Source organism: Saccopteryx leptura, chromosome 2 (genome assembly GCF_036850995.1).
Source record: "Saccopteryx leptura isolate mSacLep1 chromosome 2, mSacLep1_pri_phased_curated, whole genome shotgun sequence".
Lineage (NCBI taxonomy): Eukaryota > Metazoa > Chordata > Mammalia > Chiroptera > Emballonuridae > Saccopteryx > Saccopteryx leptura.
This window is the reverse complement of record NC_089504.1, coordinates 349,540,049-349,567,624: the sequence shown is the minus strand read 5'-3', so window position 1 is coordinate 349,567,624 and position 27,576 is coordinate 349,540,049. Positions and strand designations below refer to the sequence as shown.

At 50.4% G+C, this 27,576-nt stretch overlaps 1 protein-coding gene across 2 annotated transcripts in view; it reads right to left on the bottom strand.

Annotated features, from left to right (window-relative positions):
* Nucleotides 1-352: 352 nt before the first annotated feature.
* Nucleotides 353-27,576, bottom strand: part of IGF2BP1 (insulin like growth factor 2 mRNA binding protein 1) — a 44,179-nt gene continuing 16,955 nt past the window's right edge. Inside the window, exons 3-15 of one of the 2 annotated variants that reach the window (XM_066364480.1) lie at nt 19,195-19,243; nt 18,625-18,676; nt 13,252-13,315; nt 11,444-11,725; nt 10,496-10,630; nt 9,498-9,620; nt 8,429-8,564; nt 6,835-6,957; nt 6,300-6,419; nt 5,510-5,584; nt 3,111-3,242; nt 2,379-2,492; nt 353-445 (exon numbers count right to left, since the gene is read on the bottom strand). In XM_066364480.1, coding sequence (XP_066220577.1) covers nt 353-445; nt 2,379-2,492; nt 3,111-3,242; nt 5,510-5,584; nt 6,300-6,419; nt 6,835-6,957; nt 8,429-8,564; nt 9,498-9,620; nt 10,496-10,630; nt 11,444-11,725; nt 13,252-13,315; nt 18,625-18,676; nt 19,195-19,243 — 1,498 coding nt within the window. The remainder of the gene's footprint in view (nt 446-2,378; nt 2,493-3,110; nt 3,243-5,509; nt 5,585-6,299; nt 6,420-6,834; nt 6,958-8,428; nt 8,565-9,497; nt 9,621-10,495; nt 10,631-11,443; nt 11,726-13,251; nt 13,316-18,624; nt 18,677-19,194; nt 19,244-27,576) is intronic. The other variant, XM_066364481.1, reaches the window with a different exon arrangement.

The window sequence follows — 27,576 nt, the reverse complement described above, 5'->3', positions numbered from 1 at the left end:
ATTAAAACACCCCTCTGCATGTTTTAAAAACCTGAAGGAAATTTTATTTCTCTTCCCACTGGGATCTCGCCCACCTGAAGAACTTAAAAACAATCCACGTTTAAAAGCACCCTGAGCTAGAATTTCCATGGTGACGCCCTGAGGGGTGGGCACGGTTGGGCCAATTGGTTGGGCGTTTGGGGCAGAGAGATCAGGGTTCCTCACTGGAACATCTTTCTCAAACAAGTGGGCAAACCTGATCGATATCCCGGCCCAAGAGCCCCTGATTCCCACTCATTCTCAGGCCTGCTGGGAGAACGCGCTCTCGATCTCAGCCCGTCGTCCTCGAGTCGATGTGAGGAGAAGGGGCTGGTCACTTCCTCCGTGCCTGGGCCTGGTTACTCTGTCCCTTTTGGTGCAGCTGTTTAACTTGAGCCAGGATGTCTCGGATCTTCCTTTGAGCCATCTGAAAAATGACCAGGCGAGAAGGAAGGAGTGAGGACCTCCAATGGCAAGGAAGGCGACAACCTTACACAGGGAGGGAGGTCACAGGCACTAGGCACCAACAACAAACAAGACCCACAGGATTTAAAAGAGGAAGATTGAGGATTGACGTGACCCAAGCTTCTCTGCCCCCGAGTGGCCCCTGAGCACCCACTGGATAACAGAGTCAGGGGTGGACAGGGATCAGAGGGGGGAAGGAATAATATAAACTTATTCACAATCTAAGACTTAACGAAGTTGTCACATTTCTGAACCCAAAGTGGAACTCCTCCAGTTTCCAGAGTATATGTTGGTCAAAGGATCATCAACTAGGAGGCCTTGTCACAAACCACAGCTCACCACACATGTGAACACCTCCAGGAAAGGGGTGAAATGCCCGGAGATGGATCAACTAAAAAGCAGTGGAATAACCACTGTGAAAATGGTTAAAATACCAGAGCATCGGGCCCTGGCCGGTTGGCTCAGCGGTAGAGCGTCGGCCTGGCGTGCGGGGAACCCAGGTTCGATTCCCGGCCAGGGCACATAGGAGAAGCGTCCATTTGCTTCTCCACCGCCCCCCCCCTTCCTCTCTGTCTCTCTCTTCCCCTCCCGCAGCCAAGGCTCCATTGGAGCAAAGATGGCCCGGGAGCTGGGGATGGCTCCTTGGCCTCTGCCCCAGGCGCTAGTGGCTCTGGTCCCGGCAGAGCGACGCCCCGGAGGGGCAGAGCATCGCCCCTGGTGGGCGTGCCGGGTGGATCCCGGTCGGGCGCATGCAGGAGTCTGTCTGACTGTCTCTCCCCGTTTCCAGCTTCAGAAAAAAAAAAAAAATACCAGAGCATCGGTATTTTAACTTTCTTTCTTAAGATGTTTCTTCCCTAAAAACAAAGTTTTATAAAGAAAAACAACTGCAGAATGACATTCACTTGACAGAAACGTCCCAGATTGTCTCCTCTCCATGAACAGGAGTGAGTGAAAAAATAACTTCTTTCCTAATCCAATACAAAAAGTGGTGAGAAAAGGACTCAAGTTAAAAACAGGAAAGATCATTAACACATAATGTGTAATAAATATATAAAGTTATATAACATATACTCATTTGAGACATTTCAAAGTTGTCCAGTTGCTTTTCCTAGGGACTCTCTCCGCAGGAATCAAGTCCGTCCACATCCTACTGCCGCCCCTGACAGGAAGAACGAGCCAACCCAGAGGCAGGCAGAGCCCGCGGGACTTGTCAGGTCACACTGGGCAACCTCTGGAGTCCTGCTCCCCGGGTGGGAAGAACGAGCCAGCCCAGAGGCAGGTAGAGCCCGCGGGACTTGTCAGGTCACGCTGGGTAACCTCTGGAGTCCTCCCTGGGTAGGAAGAACGAGCCAACCCAGAGGCAGGCAGAGCCCGCGGGACTTGTCAGGTCACACTGGGCAACCTCTGGAGTCCTGCTCCCCGGGTGGGAAGAACAAGCCAGCCCAGAGGCAGGCAGAGCCTGCAGGACTTGTCAGGTCACGCTGGGCAACCTCTGGAGTCCTGCTCCCTGAGTAGGAAGACGAGCCAGCCCAGAGGCAGAGCCCACGGGACTTGTCAGGTCACGCTGGGCAACCTCTGGAGTCCTGCTCCCTGGGTGGGAAGAACGAGCCAGCCCAGAGGCAGAGCCCACGGGACTTGTCAGGTCACGCTGGGCAACCTCTGGAGTCCTGCTCCCCGGGTGGGAAGAACGAGCCAGCCCAGAGGCAGGCAGAGCCCGCGGGACTTGTCAGGTCACGCTGGGCAACCTCTGGAGTCCTGCTCCCCGGGTGGGAAGAACAAGCCAGCCCAGAGGCAGGCAGAGCCCGCGGGACTTGTCAGATCACGCTGGGCAACCTCTGGAGTCCTGCTCCCTGGGCTCCTGACACCACCCTGTGGTGGAGGGGCGCCACATATACCTGGCTGGCATAGAAATGCCCGATGATCTTAACGATGACCTGGTCGTTCTCATCAGGCGTCTGATCCCTTGGCACCACCACTTCAGCTGCTGTCAAATTCTGTAACTCGTTCACCTGGGGGTGTGGAGGCAGAGAGAAGCTCAAGCTGCTATCAAGAAAGCGTGGGCAGACTTGGAGGGCAAGAGGCTGGGGACTAGCACGTGGAAACTGGGAGTCAGAAGCTGGAGTTTAGGGAGCAAAATCAAGGAGATGGGCAGACTGGGAATCTGAAGGTTGAGCAGGGCAGAAGAGCAGGGGCCAAAGCAAAGCTGCTGGGTTTATGGACTGAGGTCCAAAACTTTCTATCTATCTATCTATTTATTTATTTTTTAAGTGAGAGGCGGGGAGGCATAGAGACAGATGCCCTGACCAGGATCTACCTGGCAAGCCCCCTACAGGGTCATGCTCTGCCAATCTGGGGCCAGTGCTCTGTTGATTGGCAACCAAGCTATTTCAGCACCTGAGGCAAGGCCATGGAGCCATCCTCAGTGCCTGGGGCCAACTTGCTAGAACCATTCGTGCCATGGCTGCGGGAGGAGAAGAGAGAGAGACGAGGGGTGGGGGGGGCGGAGAAGCAGATGGTTGCTTCTCCTGTGTGCCCTGGCCAGGACTTCCACATGCCAGGGCGATGCTCTACCACTGTGCCAACCGGCCAAGGTCTCCATAACTTTCAAAGTGGCCCTCATAACTCACCGTTTTGCCACCTTTGCCAATCACCCGGCCGGCTGCCGACGCTGGCACTCGAATATGTGTTTCCAGCTTTACTTCCTCCTTGGGACCAAAGAAATTCTCCTCCTTGAGTTTTCCATAAATTCTTCCCTGAGCCTGAGAAAAGGAGGTCATTGTTAGTCTTGGGCCACACTTACATGACCAAACACAAAGCACAGCCCGAAGCTCCACCCCACCCAGGCTGGCTTAACCATCAGGCCAGGTAATAGGAGAAAGGTCCACAGCACCAACAGGTCAGTGTCCCTTCTGCTTATCAGCACTGGAGAACCAGGGTAGAGTAGCTGCATACAAACTTCCTAGGGCAGCTACTTTCAACCCTTTTAATCTCGCAGAACACAGAAACTAATTACTAAAATTCCAGGGTGGCCCTGTGTTAGATTCAGGGAGTACTGACATGCTGGGGCTGCCAAGAGTGTACAAGGTCCCTGTGACGCTGAGAACAAAGAGTTCAGCAACATCCTGCATTGAGTCAGAGACCCTTATCAGAAGTTTATGTTTGAAATTCTCCACTGAGTAATACCCCCCCGTAACTGCGCACGACCTCCCTAGCCAATGACTAACAGCCACATCAGCTTTTGTATGATGCTTGCTCATCCTAGATAGCCACCCTATAAAAAGGAGCCATTTTAGAAGCTCGGAGCTGCAGTCCCTGCGCAGGTTTGGGGGGCTGCAGTCCCTGTGCAGTTTGTTGGCTGCGCAGGTTTAGTTGGCTGCAGTGCTCCAGTCTCTTTGGAGGCGTGGGTTGCCTGCAGTCCCTGTGCAGGTTTGGGGGGCTGCAGTGTTCCCCTGTGTGGGTTACCTGCATCCCCTTGGCAGGTTTGGGGGGGCTGCAGTCCCTGCGCAGGTTTGGGGGGCTGCAGTCCCTGCGCAGTTTGTTGGCTGCGCAGGTTTGGTTGGCTGCAGTGCTCCCTTGCATGGGTTGGCTGCAGTCCCTGTGCAGGTTTGGGGGGCTGCAGTCCCTGTGCAGGTTTGGGGGGCTGCAGTCCCTGCACAGTTTGTTGGCTGCGCAGGTTTGGTTGGCTGCAGTGCTCCAGTCTCTTTGGAGGTGTGGGTTGCCTGCAGTCCCTGCGCAGGTTTGGGGGGCTGCAGTGCTCCCTTGCATGGGTTGCCTGCAGTCCCTGTGCAGGTCTGCAATAAAACTTATAAAATTTACTTTGTATCTGCTGTGGCCTCTCTCGGTGGGATGTAACACCCTGGCCGGTTGGCTCAGTGGTAGAACGTCAGCCTGGCGTGCAGAAGTCCCGGGTTCAATTCCCAGCCAGGGCACACAGGAGAAGAGCCCATTTGCTTCTCCACCCCTCCCCCTCTCCTTCCTCTCTGTCTCTCTCTTCCCCTCCCGCAGCCGGGGCTCCATTGGAGCAAAGATGGCCCGGGCGCTGGGGATGGCTCCTTGGCCTCTGCCCCAGGCGCTAGAGTGGCTCTGGTCGCCGCAGAGCGAGGCCCCGGAGGGGCAGAGCATCACCCCCTGGTGGGCAGAGCATTGCCCCTGGTGGGTGTGCTGGGTGGATCCCGGTCGGGCGCATGCGGGAGTCTGTCTGACTGTCTCTCCCCGTTTCCAGCTTCAGAAATACAAAAAAAAATAAAAATAAAAAAAAAAATTCCGCGGCACACCAAAAAATGTATTTTTTGCTGATTCTCCCCCCAAAAAGGTATAATTTTTACTCATTCACACCGGACAGTTGTTGCTGTCCTGGCATCATTTTATTAGTTGACATTCTAAGGAAAAAGAGATCAGCACTTCTGACTGAATAGTCAGGTATTGCATGTTTTAAAAATTCTTAAGTCACACCAGCTGAAAAAACCACTGTCCTACAGGAACGTGTCCGGTTTGGAAAGACAGACTAAAAACCAGACCCGCGGAGGTCTGGGATGTCTTTATTTGAACAAGACAATGGCTGGCAATTCAGGTCCGAGTGGCAGCTGATCGAGTCACTCAGAGGACAGGCTATCAGACACTCCACACAGCTTGGAAAACTGTCCCCGTTTCCCATCCCTGTCAGGCTAAATTAACAACCAGCTCCTTGGCTGTCTGGCCAAAGGTTTGAAAACCCCAAGGACGTCACAGAGACATAAAGGAGAGAAAAGAATTTGACTTCAAAGGCCTTCCGTAGTAACTAAGGCAGAATGCAAGAAGCCCCCAGACTTCCTTCTTTCCTTCTCATGTGCCGGTGGTTGACGTTCAAGAATAACAAGGAAAGTACAAATCAATAGAAATGGAAGTTTGATGCCAGTTTGAAAGCAGCCTTTGCCAACATCCTATATATCCAGAAGGGAAGCTTGAAAATGTAACATGGATTTGCACAAAAACCCCACCCGGGTCAATTCCAGTGTGTCCAACTTAGGAAAACAATAAAGATCAGAACCTTGAATTGGGCCTCTGGGGGTCCAGTGATGATGACCATACGAACTTTGGAGTCAGGAGTTTCAGGAGGAGCAATCTGCAAAGCAAACAGATGGTCAGAGAGGCGCCCGTCACCTCCTAAGGACATGGCAAAGGAAGAAAAGCCCGAACCCCAAGATCGTTGCCCCTGCATCAAAATTGTTTTGATGGCACAAGTGGGTTTACCATGTCCCTCCTCCCACTCAATCTACTGGAAGGTTACAGTGGAGTCGAGCCAAGGGGCGGGGCACAGATGAGATGGCCAATGAGGGGAGGGCTGGGGCCGCAGTTCTTGGGGAGCACAATCACTGCTTTTCACCAAAACTTTTAAGATCACTGTGACAAATGCATTTAGACTAATGAAATTTAACGCCTTTGTTTTACTGTGGGACAGTCTCCCCCTTCGCCACCCTGGCCAGGGAAGGGAAAAAGTCAGCTAACGTTTACTGAGCAGCCCCTGGCCACCAGGCCCTGACCCAGCCAGGGGCTTCAGCGGCACTAGCGCTATGAGGACTACTCCACTGAAGATGAAACCAAAACTCGGGTCACACAGCCTGGGAATAAGGACTGGACCCCACATCAGTCTGTGGCAGGACCGCCTCCTTCCTCGCCTGCAAACTGGAAGGATTTCTGGGGAGAGCCCAGCAAAGTCAAAAGCTAAGGGGACTGTGACGTCACAGGGACAAGGCCCCAACACCAGCCAGACGGGGCACCTGGTGACGGAAGCAGAGCCCTCGCCCACTGGGGACCTGGGAAAAGACAGAGCGGATCACCTTGATGGAGGCACTGGCGAAACGGGAGAGCTGTTTGATGTGCTGCCCCTTCTTGCCGATGATGGCGCCCACCGCCTGGGCGGGAATGAACACCTGCACCATCTCCTGCTCCGGAGCCTGCTGCCAAGACAGGGCATGTCGTAACCACAGGCCGAGGGCCACCACCCAGAAGCCCCTCCACATCCCATTATAATCCTCAAGGAGAAAGGGGTTTAAGGCACCCAGCGGCCAACCTGGGCTACAGCTTCTAGCTCTTCTTATGCCCAGCAGGGATAAAGAGGAGAAGCTGGGTAAGAGGAAGAGGAAGGGAGAGGGAAGAGTGCTGCCAGCACCCTGGGCAGCGTCTGAGATTGCCCTCCATGGACTCAAGGTTCGCAGTTGCCAGAGGCTGGGAATCATGTAGGAAGAGCAGCCTCAGATCTCCCTCTCTCTCCCTACAGATCCCCAAGCATCGGGCTCCCACAGCGAGTTGGACCTTTTAAGGGAGGCCACAGACGGGCCCCAGGGGCTCCCCATAAGAAGACTTTGCACCTACCATAAAGGAGCTGTAAGGAGCAGCTCCGGTGACACTGCTGGGAGGTGGCGGGACCGCGCTGGACGAGGCTGGGAAAAGGCCTACAGCGGCCAAGTTCAGGCCAGGAATGAGATGAGACTGCAGCTGGGGAGGGAAGGTGAGGTCAGCTCACACTGAGAGGGCCTGCCAGTCCCTTGTGTGTGGCTCTGGCTGAACAGGAGGGCAAGTACCCCCCGAGGCAACAGACCAAGAACAAGAACTACACGCTTTCACACAAACACCTGCCTGCCCTCTTGGCTTTCACACACACTCACATATACTAAGGGTGGGGAGTTGTGAGTGATAAGGTACTCTCACTGGACTGAGGACCAGCAACTCGCCTCAGTTTTATTCCGTCAGAAGTCCACCCTCTCTGGCCCAGTCCACTCTGAGATGGATGACAAACTCAGCCCTGCACTGTCACATGCCTACGTGAGGAGAGGCAGGGACAGATGTCCGTTGAATTTCTGGGCGTCACTTTTCTGGTCACCTACCCTAATCCTCGCTCTCCTCTGAAAACCAGATGAAAAGGATGGACCCTCTACCCACTGGGGTATACACAAACAGAAATTTTACACATAATTATAGAAGGATCACCGACCTCAATGCCCAAGATTAAAACTCCCACCCTAGGAATCAAATAAAGAACCTCTATTAATTAATTAACTTTAAAAGCCTTTTCCTGGCCCTGGCCAGTTGGCTCAGCAGTACAGCATCAGCCAGGCGTGTGTATGTCCCAGGTTCCATTCCTGGTCAGGGCATGCAGAAGAAGTAACCATCTGGCTTCTCCACCCCTTCCCCTCTCCCTTTTTTCTCTCTGTCTCTCTCTTCCCCACCGGCAGCCATGGCTCAAATGGAGCAAGTTGGCCCCAGGCACTGAGAATGGCTCCATGGCCTCGCCTCAGGCACTAAAATAGCTCAGTTGCCAAGCAACAGCCACAGATGGGCAGAGCATCACCCCATAGATGGCTTGCCAGGCGGATCCCAGTCAGGGAGCATGCAGGAGTCTGTCTTTCTGCCTCCTTGCTTCTCACTTAAGGAAAAGTAAAAATAGGCCCTGGCCGGTTGGCTCAGTGGTAGAGCATCAGCCTGGCATGTGAATGAACCAGGTTCGATCCCAGTCAGGGTACACAGAAGCGCCTGCCTGCTTCTCCACTCTTCCCCCTTCTCCTTCCTCTCTATCTATCTCTTCCCCTCCTGCAGCCAAGGCTCCACTGGAGCAAAGTTGGCCCGGGCACTGAGGATGGCTCCATGGCCTCTGCCTCAGGTGCTAGAATGGCTCTGGTTGCAATGGAGCAACACCCCAGATGGGCAGAGCATCACCCCCTAGTGGTCATGTGTGGTGGAACCGGGTCGGGCACATGCGGGTGTATGTCTCTCTGCCTCCCCGCTTCTCCCTTCAGAAAAATACAAAAAAAAATAAAAATAAGCTAATTAACTAATTAAAAGCCTTTTGCTGATAAATTGAGGTCCACAAGCAAAGCAAATGCTCCAAGGCCACATAGCACTGGCACGCCCGCCCACTAGGAAGACCCTCAGGCTTGGAGAAGGGCAGGCAGAGGCATCAGGCACTCACACTCATGGCAGCCACATCATTCTCATAGGCCTCCCGGACTTTCTTCATGATCTCCTGCTCAGCCCTGCAGCAGTTCTCAATGGCCCCCTTCACGGTGATGGTCCTCTCGGGGTTATAGAGGGTGAGGTCCTGCAGCCTGGGGGAGAGCAAGACAGCGTCCTCACAGGACACGCCCTGGGCCCTGGCCAGAGACAAGGCTCAGCTCCATTTCTCCAGGCTACTTAACTTCTGCCAACTAGCTCTGTCCCCGGCCTTCGCTCTGTAACGAGGGCAGAGTGAGGCACAGGGAGATGAGATACCCAACCAAAACCCCTCTGCTTGTGAGGAGTCCAATCACAGCCAGTCATCACCAGGAAACCAAAAAGGATGCTCTTTTTCTTCTTACAGCTTTTTTTACTCTTTTACAAATTAAAGTAAGTCAATGAAGAGCAGTGAGAAGTCCACAGCAAGGGCATCCCCGGTGGTTCAAGGCCATCCGTTTCCTGTGCCTTCTGGAGCAGAGCAGAACTTGGCCCACCTGCACATCTCTGATCAAATGAGGACGCACGGTGCTCACGGAGGAGCTGACCCACCCCCTTCACTCCGGTTCTTCACGGAGAGGCAGGCTACTGCCTACACTGTCCTCAGAAAATCCTAGATCTGTCCCCCTCTCACAGCCTGACGGCCGGGCATGAAGCCCCAAAGTCCTGGCTCCCAGCTGCGGCCTCTTCCCTCGCGACGTCAGAACACAGGAGGAGCGACAGAGCGAGCGGAGGACTGAGGAGGCAGCACCCGCACCACAGCCCCCAGCCCGCACAGCAGTGGGGACGGGAGAGCTCCAGCCCTTACAGAGAAATAGATGCTCCCCCCACCTCTGATTCATCTTCGCGAGGCAGAAACTGTGTCTACCTCAAGGGAAAAGTACACCGCTCACAAAACTTAGGGGATATTTTATAGCTTCACATTTGTTTTGAAATATGCCCTAATTTTTGTGCGCAGTATCTTAAGGATCAATAGCGAAATCTGGCCCAACCCTGGACCCCTGGCCCTTACTCATGAAGAAGGAAAGGAGAGAGCCCGAGAGCCTTACGAGGAGATGGTGATTTTCGTCTCCGTGTCCTGCTCCACCTTCTTCAGGTTGCGCCCCTCCTTGCCAATGAGACGCCCCACGAAGTTATTGTGGGCCAGGATCTTCAGGGGGACCTCGTCGGCCCTGAGGGAGACAGGGGAAGAAGTGAGGGTCAGCGCTCCTGAAATGGCGGGTCGTGGAGGCCCAGCTACCATGCCACCCCAGGGAGGTTGTCAGGACAGACCACTGGACAAAATTACACTTTATAGAAGAATACTAAAACCAGCAGATCAGAGGCTGCTTAGAGACACAGACATAAGGTGGTAAGGATGGTTGCCCGAGGGCACAAAAATTATGCAGGTGATGGGTATGTTCACTATCTAGTTTGTGGTGATAGTTTTACAGGTACATGCATATTAAAAAAAATCACCCAACTGGGCACTTTAAAATAGCCACATTAGAATTCTCTGCAGCTATATATAAAAAAAAGTTGGGTCAGTAAATACTGATGCATGAAAATGAAAATGTATACTATAAAAGAGAATGTTCATTATGACCCTATTTATGCTAAGACACACACATTTACATACATGTGTGCACATGCATACATATGCTTCTGAGGGCAAAGAATTTCTAGACGCATATACAGTCTAAGATGTTACACGAGGGGTTACTTGTGGAAAAGAGGATTTCACGTCTCAGTTTATAACCTTTTGTACAATTCTGGTTGTGTCTCCTATCCCTGCATCTTTTTTTTTTTTAAAAAGATTTTATTTATTGATTTTAGAAAGGGGAGAGAGAAAGGAGGGGAGAAGCAGAAACATCAACTCAAGTTGCTTCCCCTGTGTGCTTTGACTAGGCGTGCCTAGGGATTTGAACCAGTGACCTCAGCCTTCCAGGTCGACGCTTTATCCACCGCGCTACCACAGGCTAGGCTATGTCTGCATTCTTGTTAGTAAAAAGCGCGTGTGGATTCAGGAAGGGGGCAGTCTCCACCCTCAGGAAAGTTGCAGCCTTACGTTTTGGTGTCCTTCGCCTCCTTATGCATGATCTCCAAGATCATCTTGCAGGCGGAGGAGCAGCCCTCCGGGGTCGAGTGGACACTGATGGCCTTCTCCGCAGCGCCAGCGTTCTCCTTCCTGTGCACGTCTATCCTGGAGGCCACAAGGACAAGGATGGTGAGTTACTTGTCCCTGGGGGAACCAGGTCTTTCTGGGACTTCCCCAACCTCTCCTCAACCAAAGGCAGGAGCTGCTCTTCTTGGAATGTGGCCAATGAAAGGCAGAATTGGGCGGCGCAGAGAAAAGGGCCAGGGACACAGGACCAGCCTGTTGCCCTGGATCCTGTCTTAATCACACAACTCTGTGGATTCTAGATTTCCCCCCTGAAACAACTATAAAGGGGAGACCTACTGCCCCACATTAAAAGTATAGTCAACAATAAAGAATGTATTATGAATAAGGACATAATGTGACCTGTTCTTCCCCAGAGTACACTGATCAGCTGTAAAGAATATAGAAGAGGAGGTGATTGTGGTGGAATGGGAGATGGAACAGACTTTCGACCTCTCACCGAGAGCCCACACTTTGGGCCAGCCTGATCAGCCCTTACTGACACCAATGAGTGGTGCTGAGATTACAGAACACTAAAAAATGGCTGACTCACCAAGACTAGTTTGCTTGCCGAGACTTTCTCTGAAAATTTAGAGCCCTTCTTACTAACAACAGTGCAAGGCCCAGCAACTGCCCCGACATGATGAACTCCACGCCCATTCCACCTCCCCACCTGCCCCTGCATACCTAGGAGGCTGGGATTAAAAGCAGGGACTCCTGAACGGAAAAGAAGGAACATATTCCAGGCAACGTTTCCTACTGACACCCCTCAGTGTGCTTCCGGGGGGCACCCCCCTCCAGGTACCAACCCCTATTTCCTGGTACCCATCTCAGCCCCCAACAGCCAAGACTCACTTGGACTGGGTCTGTTTTGTGATATTGCGGATGGTGGCACCCTCCTTGCCAATGATGGCGCCCACATACTGGGTGGGCACCAGAAGGCGCAGGGGGATATCGACTTGCTGCTGCTTGGCCGGGGCTCCTGCTGCCACAGGTGAGCCCTGTCGAGGCTGACCCCGAGAACCAAAGCCGCCTCGGCGCCCGTTCTCAGGACCCTGTGCTATCTGGTCATCGGGAATATAGGACACCTTCAAGGCATGGTTCTCCAGCTGGTGGCCATTCAGCTTCATGATGGCTCTGGGGACAGAGAGAATCTACTGGTCACTCCAACCCGTGCCAGCAAAACAAAATGCCCTCCAAGGGGAAAGCACTCTACTGGGTCACAGCACAGAACACACTTAAGAAAGAGTCTGACCACCTGCCCACAACTCCCACCTCCACCTTAAAGAACCTTCCACAGTCTAAATGGCATAAAACATCAAAAGGAAACATGGCCCTGGCCAGTTTGCTCAATGGATAGAGCATCAGCCCGGTGTACAGAGGTCCTGGGTTCGAGCCCCAGTCAGTGCACACAGGAGAAGCAACCATCTGCTTCTGTTCCCCCTCCTTCTCCTCCTCCTCTCTCTCTCTTCCCCTCTCGCAATCAGTGGCTTGACTAGTTTGAGCATCAGCCTGGGGCGCAGAGGAGAGCTCAGCTGATTTGAGCATTGACCCCAGATAGGGGTTGCCGGGTGGATCCCAATCAGGGCACATGTGGGAATCTGTCTCAGTATCTCACCTCCTCTCAAGTTAAAAAAAAAGGGGAGGGGAGGAAAAGAAACATAAATTAGTTATTCCCACTTAATTTTGGGATTAACTTGTCAATTTCACCAAAAACACCTACTATGTGAGTCACATGAAGATTGCGTATCATTCATAACGAACTCCTTTTTATATCTATTGTCTGGCACCTTCTATGTTTAAAGAAATTACGTAGAAAATAGCTAAGAGCTGGAGACTGAATGGCTTGCTTACCACATCGAAGCGGGAGTTTAAGTCTATCTGGGGTGGCCACACAACGGCTGAGTAACACCAAAGGAAGGGTCAAGTCCCAACCACCCTCAAACCTGTCACTAGCTGGAAATGTAAACAAGGCCACAACCAGGGAAGAGAGCAAGTGTTGACATGATCTTTAAAGCTAAGCTAAACACCACAGATTGGCCACAAGGGGCAGTAAGAGCCTCCAGAAAACTCTGAGCCCACAAGACATTTAAAGTAAAATGGGATCTGAGGAAGCCACGGGACCTTACAGTGTGGCCTAAGTTGGAGGAAATACAAAGGATAGAGTCAGCATGATGACGCAGAAAAGCCATCAACAGTAAACATAGCAAAAGGCCTGTATGTAACATAGTTGATACAGACATTAGGGTAAATGTGTAACATCTACATTCCATCAGTACCAGTGAGTGAGAAGTGTTAACTGCTTAACCAAAGGGATAACGAACTCTACAATGTGGGTATAAAAGGGCTGAAAGGCCTCTAGCAGCATAAACTGGGCTCATGGCATTCATTGCAATAAAATGTCTGCCCCACCACATCCTAACGTTAATGCATCTTTTCAAAATAAATGCATATAGCAGTTGCAGTTCCTCCTCACTATCACTAGATGGCGCCATCAACACAGCAAAGCCCTGAAGTTCTCACCTTCCCTCCCTTTGGGTCCCTCCCTTTCAAACTATTTACTGTCAATCTTCATGAGTTACTGAACCTTTCAGATTCCTGAACCAATAACCCAGCAACACCCCCACAAAACCCCTTCCAGCCCCACTTTCCAGCCCACTCACTGCCTGGTCTGTTCCCGGTTGGAATAGGTGACATTCACCACTGCCGTCTCACTCTCCGTGTTCACTGAGGGAGCAAAACAGAGGCCAGGGTTAGAACAAGGAAATCTGGAGATGACACCAAGGAATCCTGCCTGCTAAAAGCCCGTTCTTACATATTGTGAGGTACAGGCATGTAACAGATCACTTGGAGCTTATGAAATACTTGTATAACAAGGCAAAACAGTCCCCCTTCCGGCTCCTTTTACCAGAATGCCTAGAAAATTTAAATTCACTTTCTTGCACTGTCTTTTCTATGTCTTCCTTTGATTTCCCTTCCCGGCCTCCAAGAGAGCTGAGTATACAAAAGGATGCAGTCAACATATCAGCAATGAGGCGGCAGGTCAGAAGCCCAGGAGTGTGCACACGCCCACACCCAGCCAGAGAGATTCGTTTACCCTTGGAAAGTTAAACTAGTTAAAAATCAACACAAGCTGAGATTAACAATTTATAAAAGTAAACATCCCAAGAAATGGTCTGTACAGATATGGTTGCGGCAATCTGGGGAATACCCAAATCCATTTTAGAGACCTAACCATCCCCAGGAATACACAGATCAAATGTACGTGTATCGCGACCCAGCTAAGTATGTTGACGGGAGTGGCTGCCGCAGTGTCTAGAGAGGGGATGAAAATGTCTGCATCTTTTCCAGGGGAAAGGATTTCCTGGGCACTCCCAAGTATCCTGATGGTGGAAATGCCAGCAGTCAGGGCACCATAAACTCAGGACACCTCCCACTAATCCCATCACACTGTCATAAGCAGCCCTTTGACTTTCACTTGATTACCATGTATTTCCTACAGGGAGGAACAATGGGTTGGACGTTAGAATTTTAGCCAATCTGGGCAGATATTTCTCATTTTAAATTAATAAAATTAACCTCTGTCATATGCACCACTGTCCTCTGATTCTGGGTACCCCTGAGCTTTCTCAACCCTGGGGTGGAAGACACAGACAGAAGTCAAGCCTCTGCCCCCAAAACACCAAGAAAAGGCAGTTCTGGCCACAAAACCTGAAGCAGACCACTCAACCCTTTTGGCCTTCATCAGTAGAGCTCTCCCACCTCAGTGCTGAGGAAGATTCTGCAGGAATAATCTTCTAGTTGATGAAAATTCAGCACTGAAAGAAACCACTGACTGCATGAAACTTACATTCTAGCAGGGAGACAAAAATAAACCAATTCTAGCCTGACCAGGCAGTGGTGCAGTGGATGGAGCATTGGACTGAGATGCAGAGGACCCAGGCTCAAGACCCCCGAGGTCATCCACTTGAGCATGGGCTCATCTGGTTTGAGCAAAGCTCACCAGCTTGGACCCAAGGTCGCTGGCTCGAGCAAGGGGTTACTCGGTCTGCTGAAGGTCCGCTGTCAAGGCACATATGAGAAAGCAATCACGGAGGACCCGGGTTCGATTCCCGGCCAGGGCACACAGGAGAAGCGCCCATTTGCTTCTCCACCCCTCCGCCGCGCTTTCCTCTCTGTCTCTCTCTTCCCCTCCCGCAGCCAAAGCTCCATTGGAGCAAAGATGGCCCGGGCACTGGGGATGGCTCTGTGGCCTCTGCCTCAGGCGCTAAAGTGGCTCTGGTCGCAACATGGCGACGCCCAGGATGGGCAGAGCATCGCCCCCTGGTGGGCGTGCCGGGTGGATCCCGGTCGGGCGCATGCGGGAGTCTGACTGTCTCTCCCTGTTTCCAGCTTCGGAGAAATGGAAAAAAAAAAAAAGAAAGAAAGCAATCAATGAACTAAGGTGTCACAACGAAATCTAAAGATTGATGCTTCTCATCTCTTTTCGTTCCTGTCGGTCCGTGACTATCTATCCCTCTCTCTGACTCTCTATCTCTGTAAAATAAATAAAAAATAAAAAAATAAACCAATTCTAAAGAAACTTAGCTTAAAAAGTGACATTTGAACAGACCTTGAGACTCTCTTGTTCAACAACTTTAAGAGTTTCCCATTATGGGCCCTGGCAGGTTAGCTCAGTCGGTTTAGAGCACTGACCAGAAACACCAAGGTTGGGGGTTTGAGCCCTGGTCAGGGCACATATGGAAAGTGACCAATGAATGCACAGCTAGGTGGAGCTCCAAATGAAATGTTTCTCTCTCAATCCTTGTCTCTCCTTTCCTCTCCCTTAAAGCAAATCAATTAAAAAATGTTTCTCACTCTGTTCTCTCCAGGGAACAGGTATCCCTCCAGACACGACGCTGGAGCTCCCTGATAAGTCCTGGAGAGACATAACACCAGTGCCGACTCCTGCGAGGCCTCCCAACGAGACTCAGCACACGTTCCTAAGCCACTGCTCAATCTTACTGCTTATTCAACAGCAACTCAAGTCATCAGTCTAAGCTGTGAACAGTACTGGGCAATGGTCATCAGTGCGTCAACTGTGTCCTGGCATTTATGACGATAAAAGGCAAGCTGTAGGATTGGAGCAGGAGAACCTGTTTGAATGATTCAGCACTGTACCTTCAAGTAGGCACATATTTTAATCATTTACGATTTATAGCCTGCCCTTTCCATGAAAAATTTAGAGATGAATATTTAAATCTTGACTGTGTGATTATCTAGGTTTCTCACAGGATCTACAAACTCAAACTGTATCATGTCTACCTAACAATCAAGCTCTCTACCTTATATCCAACCTAAACTACTCTATTTGATTTTAGTCCATTTTCTATGAAAATAATTTGTAATCTCTTTATAAGAAATCTTTTTTTGGCCCTGGCCGGTTGGCTTAGCGGTAGAGCGTTGGCCTGGCGTGCGGGGGACCCGGGTTCGATTCCCGGCCAGGGAACATAGGAGAAGCGCCCATTTGCTTCTCCACCCCACCCCCTCCTTCCTCTCTGTCTCTCTCTTCCCCTCCTGCAGCCAAGGCTCCATTGGAGCAAAGATGGCCCGGGCGCTGGGGATGGCTCCTTGGCCCCTGCCCCAGGCGCTAGAGTGGCTCTGGTCGCGGCAGAGCGACGACCCGGAGGAGCAGAGCATCGCCCTCTGGTGGGCGTGCCGGGTGGATCCCGGTCGGGCGCATGCGGGAGTCTGTCTGTCTCTCCCCGTTTCCAGGTTCAGAAAAATCCAAAAAAAAAAAAAAGAAGAAGAAGAAATCTTTTTTTAAAAAACTTCATTTATTCATTTTAGAGAGGAGAGGGGGAGAGAAGAAGAGAGAAAGAGAAAGAAAGAAAGGAAGGAAGAAAGGGAGGGAGGAAGAGAGAGAGAGAGAGAGAGAGAGAGAGAGAGAGAGAGAGAGAGAGAGAGAAAGAGAAAGAAAGAAAGAAAGAAAGAAAGAAAGGAAAGAAAGAAAGGAAAGAAAGAAAGAGAGAGAAAGAAAGAGAAAGAAAGAAAGAAAAAGAGAGATCAACTCCCATAATGTGCCTTGACCAGTCAAACCCAGGATTTCGAACCAGCGACCTCAGAGTTCCAGGTCAACGCTTTATCCACTGCATCACCACAGGTCAGGCAATATTTGTAATCTTAAGCAACGAAGAGACCTTAAAAATCATAGCAAATTTTTTATGATTTAGAATTCTTTATTTCTCCTGCCGTAGGCCCACTCTTGATTTTGCCTGCAATCAACATGTAATGAAATAATAAATCCTCTGCTTTTTTCCCATTGACCAGACATGTAGCTGACATCAAAAACGAGATAGCCAGCCCCTGGCCGGTTGGCTCAGTGGTAGAGAGTCGGCCTGGCGTGCAGGAGTCCCGGGTTCGATTCCCGGCCAGGGCACACAGGAGAGGCGCCTATCTATCTGCCTCTCCACCCCTCCCCCTCTCCTTCCTCTCTGTCTCTCTCTCCCCCTCCCACAGCCAAGGCTCCATTGGAGCAAGGTTGGCCCGGGCGCTGAGGATGGCTCTGTGGCCTTTGCCTCAGGTGCTAGAATGGCTCTGGTTGCAACAGAGGGATGCCCAGATGGGCAGAGCATCGCCCCCTGGAGGGCATGCCGGGTGGATCCCGGTCGGGCACTCCAGAAAAATACAAAAACAAACAAAAAAAAACGAGACAACCAGTTGATTATCCCAGCCAAACACAAAGAATTGAATGCTTTTAAAGTAAAAGGGTTGCAGACTTACCCAGGATTAATGCACAATTTTTATTCTTAAAGCTATTTCTAAAATCTTAAGATCCCTGGCCAGGTAGTTCAGTTGGTTAGAGTGTCTTTCTGATACACCAAGGTTGTGAGTTCGATTCTGGGTCAAGGCACACACAAGAATCAACCAATGGCCTGACCAGGCGGTGGCGCAGTGGATAGAGCGTCGGACTGGGATGCAGAGGACCCAGGTTTGAGAACCCCGAGGTCGCCAGCTTGAGCGTGGGCTCATCTGGTTTGAGCAAAAAGCCCACCAACTTGAACCCAAGGTCGCTGGCTCCAGCAAGGGGTTACTCAGTCTGCTGAAGGCCAGCGGTCAAGGCACATATGAGAAAGCAATCAATGAACAACTAAGGTGTTGCAACGCGCAATGAAAAACTAATGATTGATGCTTCTCATCTCTCTCTGTTCCTGTCTGTCCCTGTCTATCCCTCTCTCTGACTCACTCTCGCTGTAAAAAAATAAATAAATAATTTTTTAATGTGTATTATAAAAAAAAAAATCAACCAATGAATGCATAAATAAATGGAACAAATCAATGTTTTTCTCTCTCTCTCTAAAACTAATAAATAAAAATTTTTAATAAGTAAAAATTTTGCCCTCGCTGGTTGGCTCAGTGGTAGAACGTCAGCATGGCCTATGGAAGTCCCGGGTTCAATTTCCGGCCAGGGTACACAAGAGTAGTGCCCATCGGCTTCTCCACCCTTCCCCCTTCTCTATCTCTCTCTTCCCGTCCCACAGCCAATGCTCCATTGGAGCAGAGTTGGCCCGGGCTCTGAGGATGGCTCCATGGTCTCTGCCTCAGGTGCCAGAATGGCTAGGGCCGCAACATAGCAACACCCCAGATGGGCAGAGTATCACCCCCTGGTGGGCATGCAAGTGGATCCCAGTCGGGTGCATGCGGGAGTCTGCCTCCCCAGTTCTAACTTCGGTAAAATACAAATAATAATAATAATAATAATAAATAAGTTTTAAGATTTCTACCTTGGCTGACCCCTAAGCAGCCTGGGGACCCTACGTCAATAATGAGTGATTCTGTTCAAGTCTCTCACTGAAGAGAGGAGAAACCTGCTCCCAGATAAGCAGAAGAGCAGAACAACCAAGTTGAGACCACACATCCAGGCCCCGAGTCCACTGTGTCTCCCTCTACACCACAGTCTGTCTGTCGTCTTCTGGTAAGTCGGGTAGATTTGTTCATGGAAAATGAGAGAGCGCTGATCCCCAAAGTCCTCCACCCCCCGTTCTGCACACTCTTACCTTGTTCACAGTTTTCTACTGTTCCGTACTGAGCGAGCAGGCTGTCCAGGACCTAGGAGCATGGGACAGGAGGAAGGCTGCTCTGAGCATCCCGGGCACTAGCACGAGGTTGGCCACTGGAGAGCCCTCATCCTAAAGCACTGGGGCACAGGCAGAGACTGCGTGGGGACTGAGCATCATTACCTGCTCAGTTTCCCCTTCTGGTGTACTAACGCTGGTGGGGGTGGGGGGGTCTTTGTAGAAATGTACTTGCGCTCAAAGAGGGATTTAAGGGCCTTTTTAAGCAGCAGACCTGGGACCCTAAATCAGCTTCCGCCATCACTAAGTTTAAGGTTCACGGGGACACCCTTCCACTGCCTTCACTAGAAGGACAAAAGTTCAAAAGACTAACCAACACTGGGAGTCTTAGGTTAAGGGTGAGACCCAACGAACTTCCCTTCAGCACTCCTGGCCTAGCCCCAACCAAACACCAAAAACCTCCCCAGTCATCTCTGCCAAACTCCAGCTGACCCAGACGTCCAACCCAGTCTCCACTACCCCACGCCACTGAGAGTTACCCCAATCACTTACTTCCCATCGAAGCTGGGGCGGAATATTTCGGATCTGAATTTTCCGACTCCTGAAATTAGAGGGAACATGGTAGGGTTAGTGACGGCTCTGAATGCTTTAGAGGACTGTTACTTTGCAGTTTTGAATCCTCGTCCCAGTCTATCTCCTGACCTTCTACTCAACATCAAAGTTTTAAAAGTCTAAAAATGATAAACTTTGGGAACAGGGATTTGGCATAGGGGGGTGCGCCTCGCTTTTAGAGAGCAAAATTTTTATCAGTGATACCAGATAGGAAAACACAAATCAGATGCCCTAAGCACTACGGTAACATTATCCCCTAAAAAATCACATCTGCTTTGTTGGTCTCTCTACTCGGGTTTCCCACTAGAGAAACTTTTATTCAGTAACCATCTATTACCGTCCACTGTGTTTCAGGCACTAGAAACACAAAGCTATATAAGACATTCATTAACCTGATACCTATTTAATTAGTGCCTATTTCATGCTGGACTTTTGTTCTAGATGCTGGGGACGCAGCCACAAACAAAGCAGGCGAAGCGCCTGGCCTCAAGGTGCCCGGTTTATTAGGGGAGCCGTGTATGCAAACAAACAGCAGCCGGATAATAGCGGGGCAGGTGAAGTGCTTTGTGCAGGTATGAATTTAAAGCTGGGCTCCACTTGTTAGCACTGATCTTTCAAAAGATTACTTAACTCCTTTGAAGCTTTGTTTCCGCCTTTATAAAACAAGGGATAATACCTATTCAAGGGGTGGTATATAAGGTAATGTTAGATAATATTATAAACAGCTTAGCAAAGGGCTTAGAGTAAGTACTTCGAGTGTAGTAACAGGCGCATGTGTGAATACTAAGGTGGGAGTGTGAACACACACACAACCCAGCATTCTGGCCACCACCTTCCTTCCCAACTCCCACTCAACTACATTTTCTCCTTCCCGTCTTCCAAGTGCCTCTTAAAAAGATCATTCTCCCTGAGGAAATTTTCCCTGAGGTTCAAGGTTGACTCCCAGGGAAGTTGGTTACCATCCAAATCGATGCCTTAATCCCTGGGCTTAAACCATTTTAATTAACTTGTCTCTATCAGTCAATTGTCATTAGTCTTTGCCTATCCCCGATGACAAAATCTTAGTTCAGGGACACAATCCAATGAAATTCTAGTGGTATGAGGAAAAACTGGACTAGGAAGCAAGAAAGTCCAGTTCTAGCCCTCACACTGCCCCGATTGGGGGCTGGTCTGACCAGGCCACCTTCTTGTGACAACTCACTGGCCAAGCGGGAGAGCACAGCATCCTCCTTTCTGAGAGACTGCCCGTAAGACTCATCTGGTGACCAGACAGACAGAGAAAACGCAGGACCTCTTACAATGCAAGTCAAACTGTGGGAGAACTGAGGAAGAAATGATTACACCGCTGGAAGACTGAGAACACTGGTCCAGCTTAACGCCTATGGCAAGGGTCACCCAAGCCCAGGACCTCCCTCAGAGAAACTTCTGGATAAAGCAGAGGGAGGCGTGGGCTGTCTGCCTAAAGCAATCCCAGTGCAGTGGTTCAGTTTGAATAGCGCCTTAGTATAATCTCGGGTCAAAGGTCAAAAATACCCTCCTCCTACTTCAAACTCTTAGGTTTTAGGGGCTTTCTTTTCAGGGTGGAGAGGGGATGGGTGGTGAAATCAAATATCTGCTTGGGATGTTAATCCATATCCTGAAAGCAATGGCAGTCTGGAATGTGTGGAATGTTCCAGGAGAAGGAGGGGGCGGAAGGCAAGGCCACCCAACCAATGAAGGAAAAGCCATCCTGTAGCCCTCCCTCCACAGCCCTCCGGGCACACACCGGCCCTGGGAGCCCACCCTGGGCCCTTTCGGGCCTCCAAAGCCCCTTTCAACAAAGACCCCAACCCTGACAAAAAGAGAAGGCAGACATGAAGAGTTTTTCAGGCCCAAAGCACATGGGGTGCTGTAGGGAACTATATGGGAGCGCCACTCTCTTCCCCAGACCCCTGGGTAACCCATTCGAATGACAACCACTTATGGTTGCAGCTGGGCAAGGCAGTGTGCGGAGGGCTGCGGAGGCGAGGTGGAGGCTCAGGCCCTGCTTAGGTCTTTGCCCAGTACCTATTTCCTCCTGTGGAAACTGATAGGCGGGGCTCTTTAAGGACTTAAAGGAGGGTGCCTACCATGGCAGGGTGCGCATTCCCTGTCCCAGGCCTCAGGAGCCTGCAGGGGCCCAGACAAGCCTGGAGAGGCAGGAAGGCACTGCTGACAATAAGCAGTTTGCAGTGATAGTAAAATAGTTAAGTCTTTTGTGCTGGTGGAGAAATAGTAGGAAATACCACAGCCTCGAGTCCCACCCCCACTCCCCAACCATCTCCCACTGACAACTAATGGGACCCTCCCCATCTGACCAGGCGGTGGCGCAGTGGACATAACGTGGGACCGAAACACAGAGGACCCAGGTTCAAAACACTGAGGTCACTGGCTTGAGCACAGATTCATTAGCTTCAGCGCAGGGTCACTGGCTTGAGAGTGGGACCGCAGATATGACCCCATGGTCGCTGGCTTGAGCAAGGGATCACTCGCTCAGCTGTAGCCCCCGTCAAGGCACATGTGAGAAAGCAATCAATGAACAAATCAGGTGCCACACAAAGAATTGATGCTTTTCCTCTCTCTCCCTTCCTGTCTGTCCCTAACTGTCCCTGTCACTAAATCAATAAATAAATAAATGGACCTGCTCCAGCACCCCTGTGGGATCAGCTTCCACTGGAGTTGAGCAATACCTTTGCTCTACACGTGATAAATGCGGCACTATACTGAGCCCAGTCTGAACCCCAATATCCATTGTTCAGAAAAAGCAAGAGAAGTCCTGGAGTTTGGGAACTACCCCCACCTAGCCACACACCCCCCCCCAGCTGATAAACCTGTTGAGTGAAAGAATGAAGCCACTAGCCTCAGGCAAAGCAAAGGATTGCACAGCATAATTATTTCCCTGGGTGCCAACACCCTGTATCTTCTTCTGACCTCTTTGCCTGCCCTGACCTGCAGGGCAGTTCCTGGGCCCTGGGGCTGCTCCCCGGAGACAGAGCAAGCACAGGGGACCCACGAACACAGCGGACCCACTAACACAGCAGACAAGCATGGGGCCTGAGGGCCACAGGGACCAAGACACCCTTCTTCTCAAGCCCCAGGGCAGGTTCCAAAGAGACCAGAGGAGGACAGCATCCCCGCGACCGCACAGGCAGGAGCTACTAAGTAGGAAAGTGAGATTCAGGAAGTGCAGGAGCTGGGTACCCAGAAGCATGGCGGGGAGTTCTCGCTGACCAGATGCCAGACTCAGACACTCGGCACCTTATCGAAGCCTCTCGTTAGCCGTACTCCAGCTCCACCTTACAGACCAGGACCCTGACACTGGGAAGCTGAGAACCTGCCAAGCACACAACCACCAAGAGCCAGCCAGAGCCAGAGCCAGAGCCAGAGCCAGGGCCAGAGCCAGGGCCAGAGCCAGAGCCAGGGCCAGGATCTGAACCAGAGCCAGAGCCAGGGCCAGGGCCAGGGCCAGGGCCAGGATCTGAACCCAAAGCCTGTCTCGTTTTAGGTTCTTTGGGTCCCCTCTGCTGCCTTTTTGATGGCATAAAGGACACAGAAGGCCTTTGCCAAAATATAGTCGTGCTTGGCTTGAGAACAAATTTAAAAGATTCAGAGTTCATACAACAAAGTGAACAGTGGGCCCAGTGAGTGCCGCTCAGAACATCCCACCTTAATCTAGATTCTAGTAAATTCATTCCCAGCACATTTCCAGTTGAAAGGTGACTCAATGGCATATTGAACGTTGACAGGGTATTTGACAATATTGCTATGTGTTTTAACCTTTATCAGTTTATCTAAGACAAACTGGTGACATATGCCAAGAACAAGACCTCAAATGCTCTGTTAAAATTAAACTTAGCCCTGGCCGGTTGGCTCAGCGGTAGAGCGTCGGCCTAGCGTGCGGAGGACCCGGGTTCGATTCCCAGCCAGGGCACACAGGAGAAGCGCCCATTTGCTTCTCCACCCCTCCGCCGCGCTTTCCTCTCTGTCTCTCTCTTCCCCTCCCGCAGCCAAGGCTCCACTGGAGCAAAGATGGCCCGGGCGCTGGGGATGGCTCTGTGGCCTCTGCCTCAGGCGCTAGAGTGGCTCTGGTCGCAACATGGCGACGCCCAGGATGGGCAGATTATCGCCCCCTGGTGGGCAGAGCGTAGCCCCTGGTGGGCGTGCCGGGTGGATCCCGGTCGGGCACATGCGGGAGTCTGTCTGACTGTCTCTCCCCGTTTCCAGCTTCAGAAAAATGAAAAAAATAAAAAAATAAAAAAATAAAAAAAATTAAATTAAACTTAAAAACTGAGTGATCTTCAAAGTTCTCACACTTTATTTTTTAAATGAATACATTGGGATAACATTTGGTTAATAAAATTAGACGGGTTTCAGGTGTACAATTCCATATAATACATCGTATTGAATGTTGTATTGTGTGTTCGCCACCCCAATAAAGTTCCTCCATTTTAGAAACACACTGAAATACAGTAGTTGCAGATGAAATGGCATGTCTAGGATTTCAGGGGGACAGGATAAATGAAAGCATAGTAAATATATACTAGTAATTTTTAAAGCTAGGTGACAGGTACATGGGATTCATTACATTATCCTCTCCACTTTTTTAATGCTTACTCTTTTTGCATAGTAAAAGGGTTTTTGGAAAAAAGATTCTTCTAGCTCACCTGGTTCTGAAGTCATTAAAAGTTCCAAATTTCTGGGTCTAAGCTAATGAGGTTTTCCTACTGCTGTTTTATAGGTGCTTGCTCAGGGCAGGCAAAGTATGGGGCCAGCGGTCCATTGGGGACCCTTCTCACAAGGCACACTGACTAGGACAGTGATGGAGGTCTCTGGGAAGTGAGGAGGGCTGAAAACTGCCCCGGGGACGGTTTTCTCCCCCAATCCTTTGCAAACCTGCGTCATCCGCTTTCCACCCCCATTCCCAGAGGGGAGGGTGCCATGTTCAATTCTGAAGACGGCCTCACCCCTCCCTAGAAGGAGTTCCTTTAAACCAGGAGGGAGCAAGCCAGTCCAGAGGCAGTAGGAGGTTTTGGAAATCTTGTTAAATTTGAGGCCCCGATCCCCAGAGGCCCCTACTGTGAGTCAAACCTGGACTTTCATCTCCACAGAGGGCTGGGATTACACCGGGACCTCCAGATTAGGTCCCTCACCACCCCCCTCCCCCAGAGTGATTCTCTCTGCTTTGCAGGCTGTGCGGCCTTCGGCAAGTGAACCTTCAACTCCCTGGACTTCAGTTTCTTTCATCTGGGAAATAAGGATAAGGGTTAGTCCATTTTACAGGATCCTGCGTGCTGCTGATTCCTGTCCACCTACATCCTTAATTAGAGGGATTTTCCGTGCCCTGGTGGTCTGTCTCAGTGCGTGGTTTAAAACCTTTCTTTTGAGCCTGACCAGGCGGTGGCGCAGTGGACAGAGTGTCGGACTGGAATGTGGAGGACCCAGGTTCAAGACCCTGAGGTCACCAGCTTGAGCGCGGGCTCATCTGGTTTGAGCAAAGCTCACCAGCTTGAGCCCAAGGTCGCTGGCTCAAGCAAGGGGTCACTCGGTGTGCTATAGCCTCACGGTCAAGGCACATATGAGAAAGCAATCAATGAACAACTAAGGAGCCTCAATGAAGAATTCATGTTTCTCATCTCTCTCCCTTCCTGTCTATCTGTCCCTCTCTCTGACTCTGTCTCTGCCAAAAGAAAAATTAAAAAATAAAATAAAATTTTAAAAAATCTTTCTTTTGACACTTGGTTCCCATTAGAAAACATGTTCACTCTCCACATAATATCAAAATTTCAGGAGTTAATGAAGACTTTGGAATTCATCCATAATAAAGTTGACACCCTCCCACAGATCTACACATTTAACTTTGTCCCCAATGATATCCAATCTTCACTCAAACCTACAGGCCTGGAGGGAATAAATTAGCCCAAGGCAATTAGAAACTGAAGCTTCATTGGGGGTGGGGGTGGGGGTTATGGCTTGGATATTGGAAATGATTAAACAACTAAGTAAGACATTTCAAACCTGCAGAAACATACCATGCTCATTTAATCTAATCATTGATCAAGAAGCTGCACAGCATGACTTCTCTCAGGGTTTCTGGAGCCCAGCTGCTAGAGTCCTTCATTCCAGACTTTCTTGACACCTACTAAGCACTAGGCCTGTGTGATGTCCACACTACAACAGAGGAACTGAATTCTAACTTTATTTCATTTTAACTGTTATTGTCTCTCTTTAAGATTTTATTTGTTCCTTTTAGAGAGGGGAGAGAAGGAGCAGGAAGCATCAACATCCATATGTACCTTGACCGGGCAAGCCCAGGGTTGTTGTTTTTTTACAGAGACACAGAGAATTAGAGAGAGAGAGATAGGGACAGACAGACAGGAACAGAAAGAGATGAGAAGCATCAATCATCAATTTTTTCATTGTGAAACCTTAGTTGTTCAATGATTGTTTTCTCATATGTGCCTTGACCGTGAGGCTTCAGCAGACCGAGTAACCCCTTGCTCAAGCCAGCGACCTTGGGTCCAAGCTGGTGAGCTGCTTTTTTTTTTTTTTTTTTTTTTCCCCTCAAACCAGATGAGCCCGTGCTCAGCTGGCGACCTTGGGGTCTCGAACCTGGGTCCTCCGCATCCCAGTTGGAGGCTCTATCCACTGTGCCACCACCTGGTCAGGCAAGCCTAGGGTTTTAAACCAGTGACCTCAGTATTCCAGGTCAACAGTCTATCCACTGCACCACCACAGGTCAGGCTAATATCTCTCATTGTGTAGTGATTATATGTTGAACAAATCTTTTGACTTAATTTTTAATTAATTTTTTAATATTTTACATTAATTTTTTTAATGTGGTTATAATAAGTTACACTTACATATGTTCCCCAGTGCATTTCTCTTGGATTGTATTACAGTGCAGAGCCTAGAGCAGGGGTCCCCAAACTACGGCTCACAGGCCGCATGCGGCCCCGAGGCCATTTATCCACCCCAGCCGCACTTCCAGAAGGGGGCACCTCTTTCATTGGTGGTCAGTAAGAGGAGCACAGGATGCAGATGTGTGGCGTCGCTCACGTACAGTACTACTTCCGGTGACACGGGACATACACATCAGGGCTTCGGAAGTGCGTCATATCACTTGTTACAGCTAGCAGTGACAAATATGGAACCGGACATTGACCATCTCATTAGCCAAAAGCAGGCCCATAGTTCCCACTGAAATACTGGTCAGCTTGTTGATTTAAATTTAGTTGTTCTTTATTTTAAATATTGTATTTGTTCCCATTTTGTTTAACTTTAAAATAAGATATGTTCAGTGTGCATAGGGATTTGTTCAGTTTTTTTTATAGTCCGGCCCTCCAACGGTCTGAGGGACAGTGAACTGCCCCCCTGTGTAAAAAGTTTGGGGACCCCTGGCCTAGAGTGACGAAGACAGGCGTGTCTCCTCCTAGTCTCCTGGAGTTGGCGGTCCAGCAGGGAACCCCAGTTTGGTTTGGGATGGGAGAAGGGGATGGACAAAGTTAACTGAGGCATGAAGGTGGGCTGTCCACTAGAACCCTTCAGAAGTGGGTGATCCCACTGACTCCTCGACAAGGGAGTCCCACGCAGCTGACAGGCTGACACGAGGTTAGAAGCACGCTCCCGAAGCTGGCTTCCTTCCCAGTTGTTTTGCCCAGCTGGAAGTCACACAAAAAAGATGCCCTAACGTGCCAACTTCTGCTATTTCCATAAGATCACCACTGACCTAGTCCTTACACCCCACACTGCCTCCTTCTCCCTACAGTGGGAAGAGGTGGAGAAGAAATAATTGTCCAGGAAAGCCGCTGAAGGGGGCGGACCTGGCACGCTCCAGGAGTGGCAATAGCTGAGAAAGGAGGTGGAGTTGGGGAGGGGAGGAGGAGCTGGCCTGGTGCCCAGGGCTCCGTGCCAGGCTTATCCAGAGGCAGGGCAGCCAGACAGGCAGGCAGGCAGGTTGATCGCCCGGTGAGTTGATGGACATGGTAAGGGCTGGGCAAAGAAAGCACTGACCAACTGGAAGTTGTGGAACCCGGCAGAGCAGATACAAGGAGAACGCCAGAGTGTAGGAGGGGACTTGAAGGCAGGGACACTACTGGAATGTATCTGTAATTCTGTATGTGTGACACACGCACTGTCCCACGTGTGCACCAACTCCTGCACTAATGCTGGGGACCCACAGGAAGAAAAAGTAAGTCCACAGAAAACTACTACAGGCTGAACCCTATTTCTTCCCAGTTAGAAGGGTCTTGTTACATATTTAATATCCTCCTGGGCCCGACCTGTGGTGACGCAGTGGATAAAGCA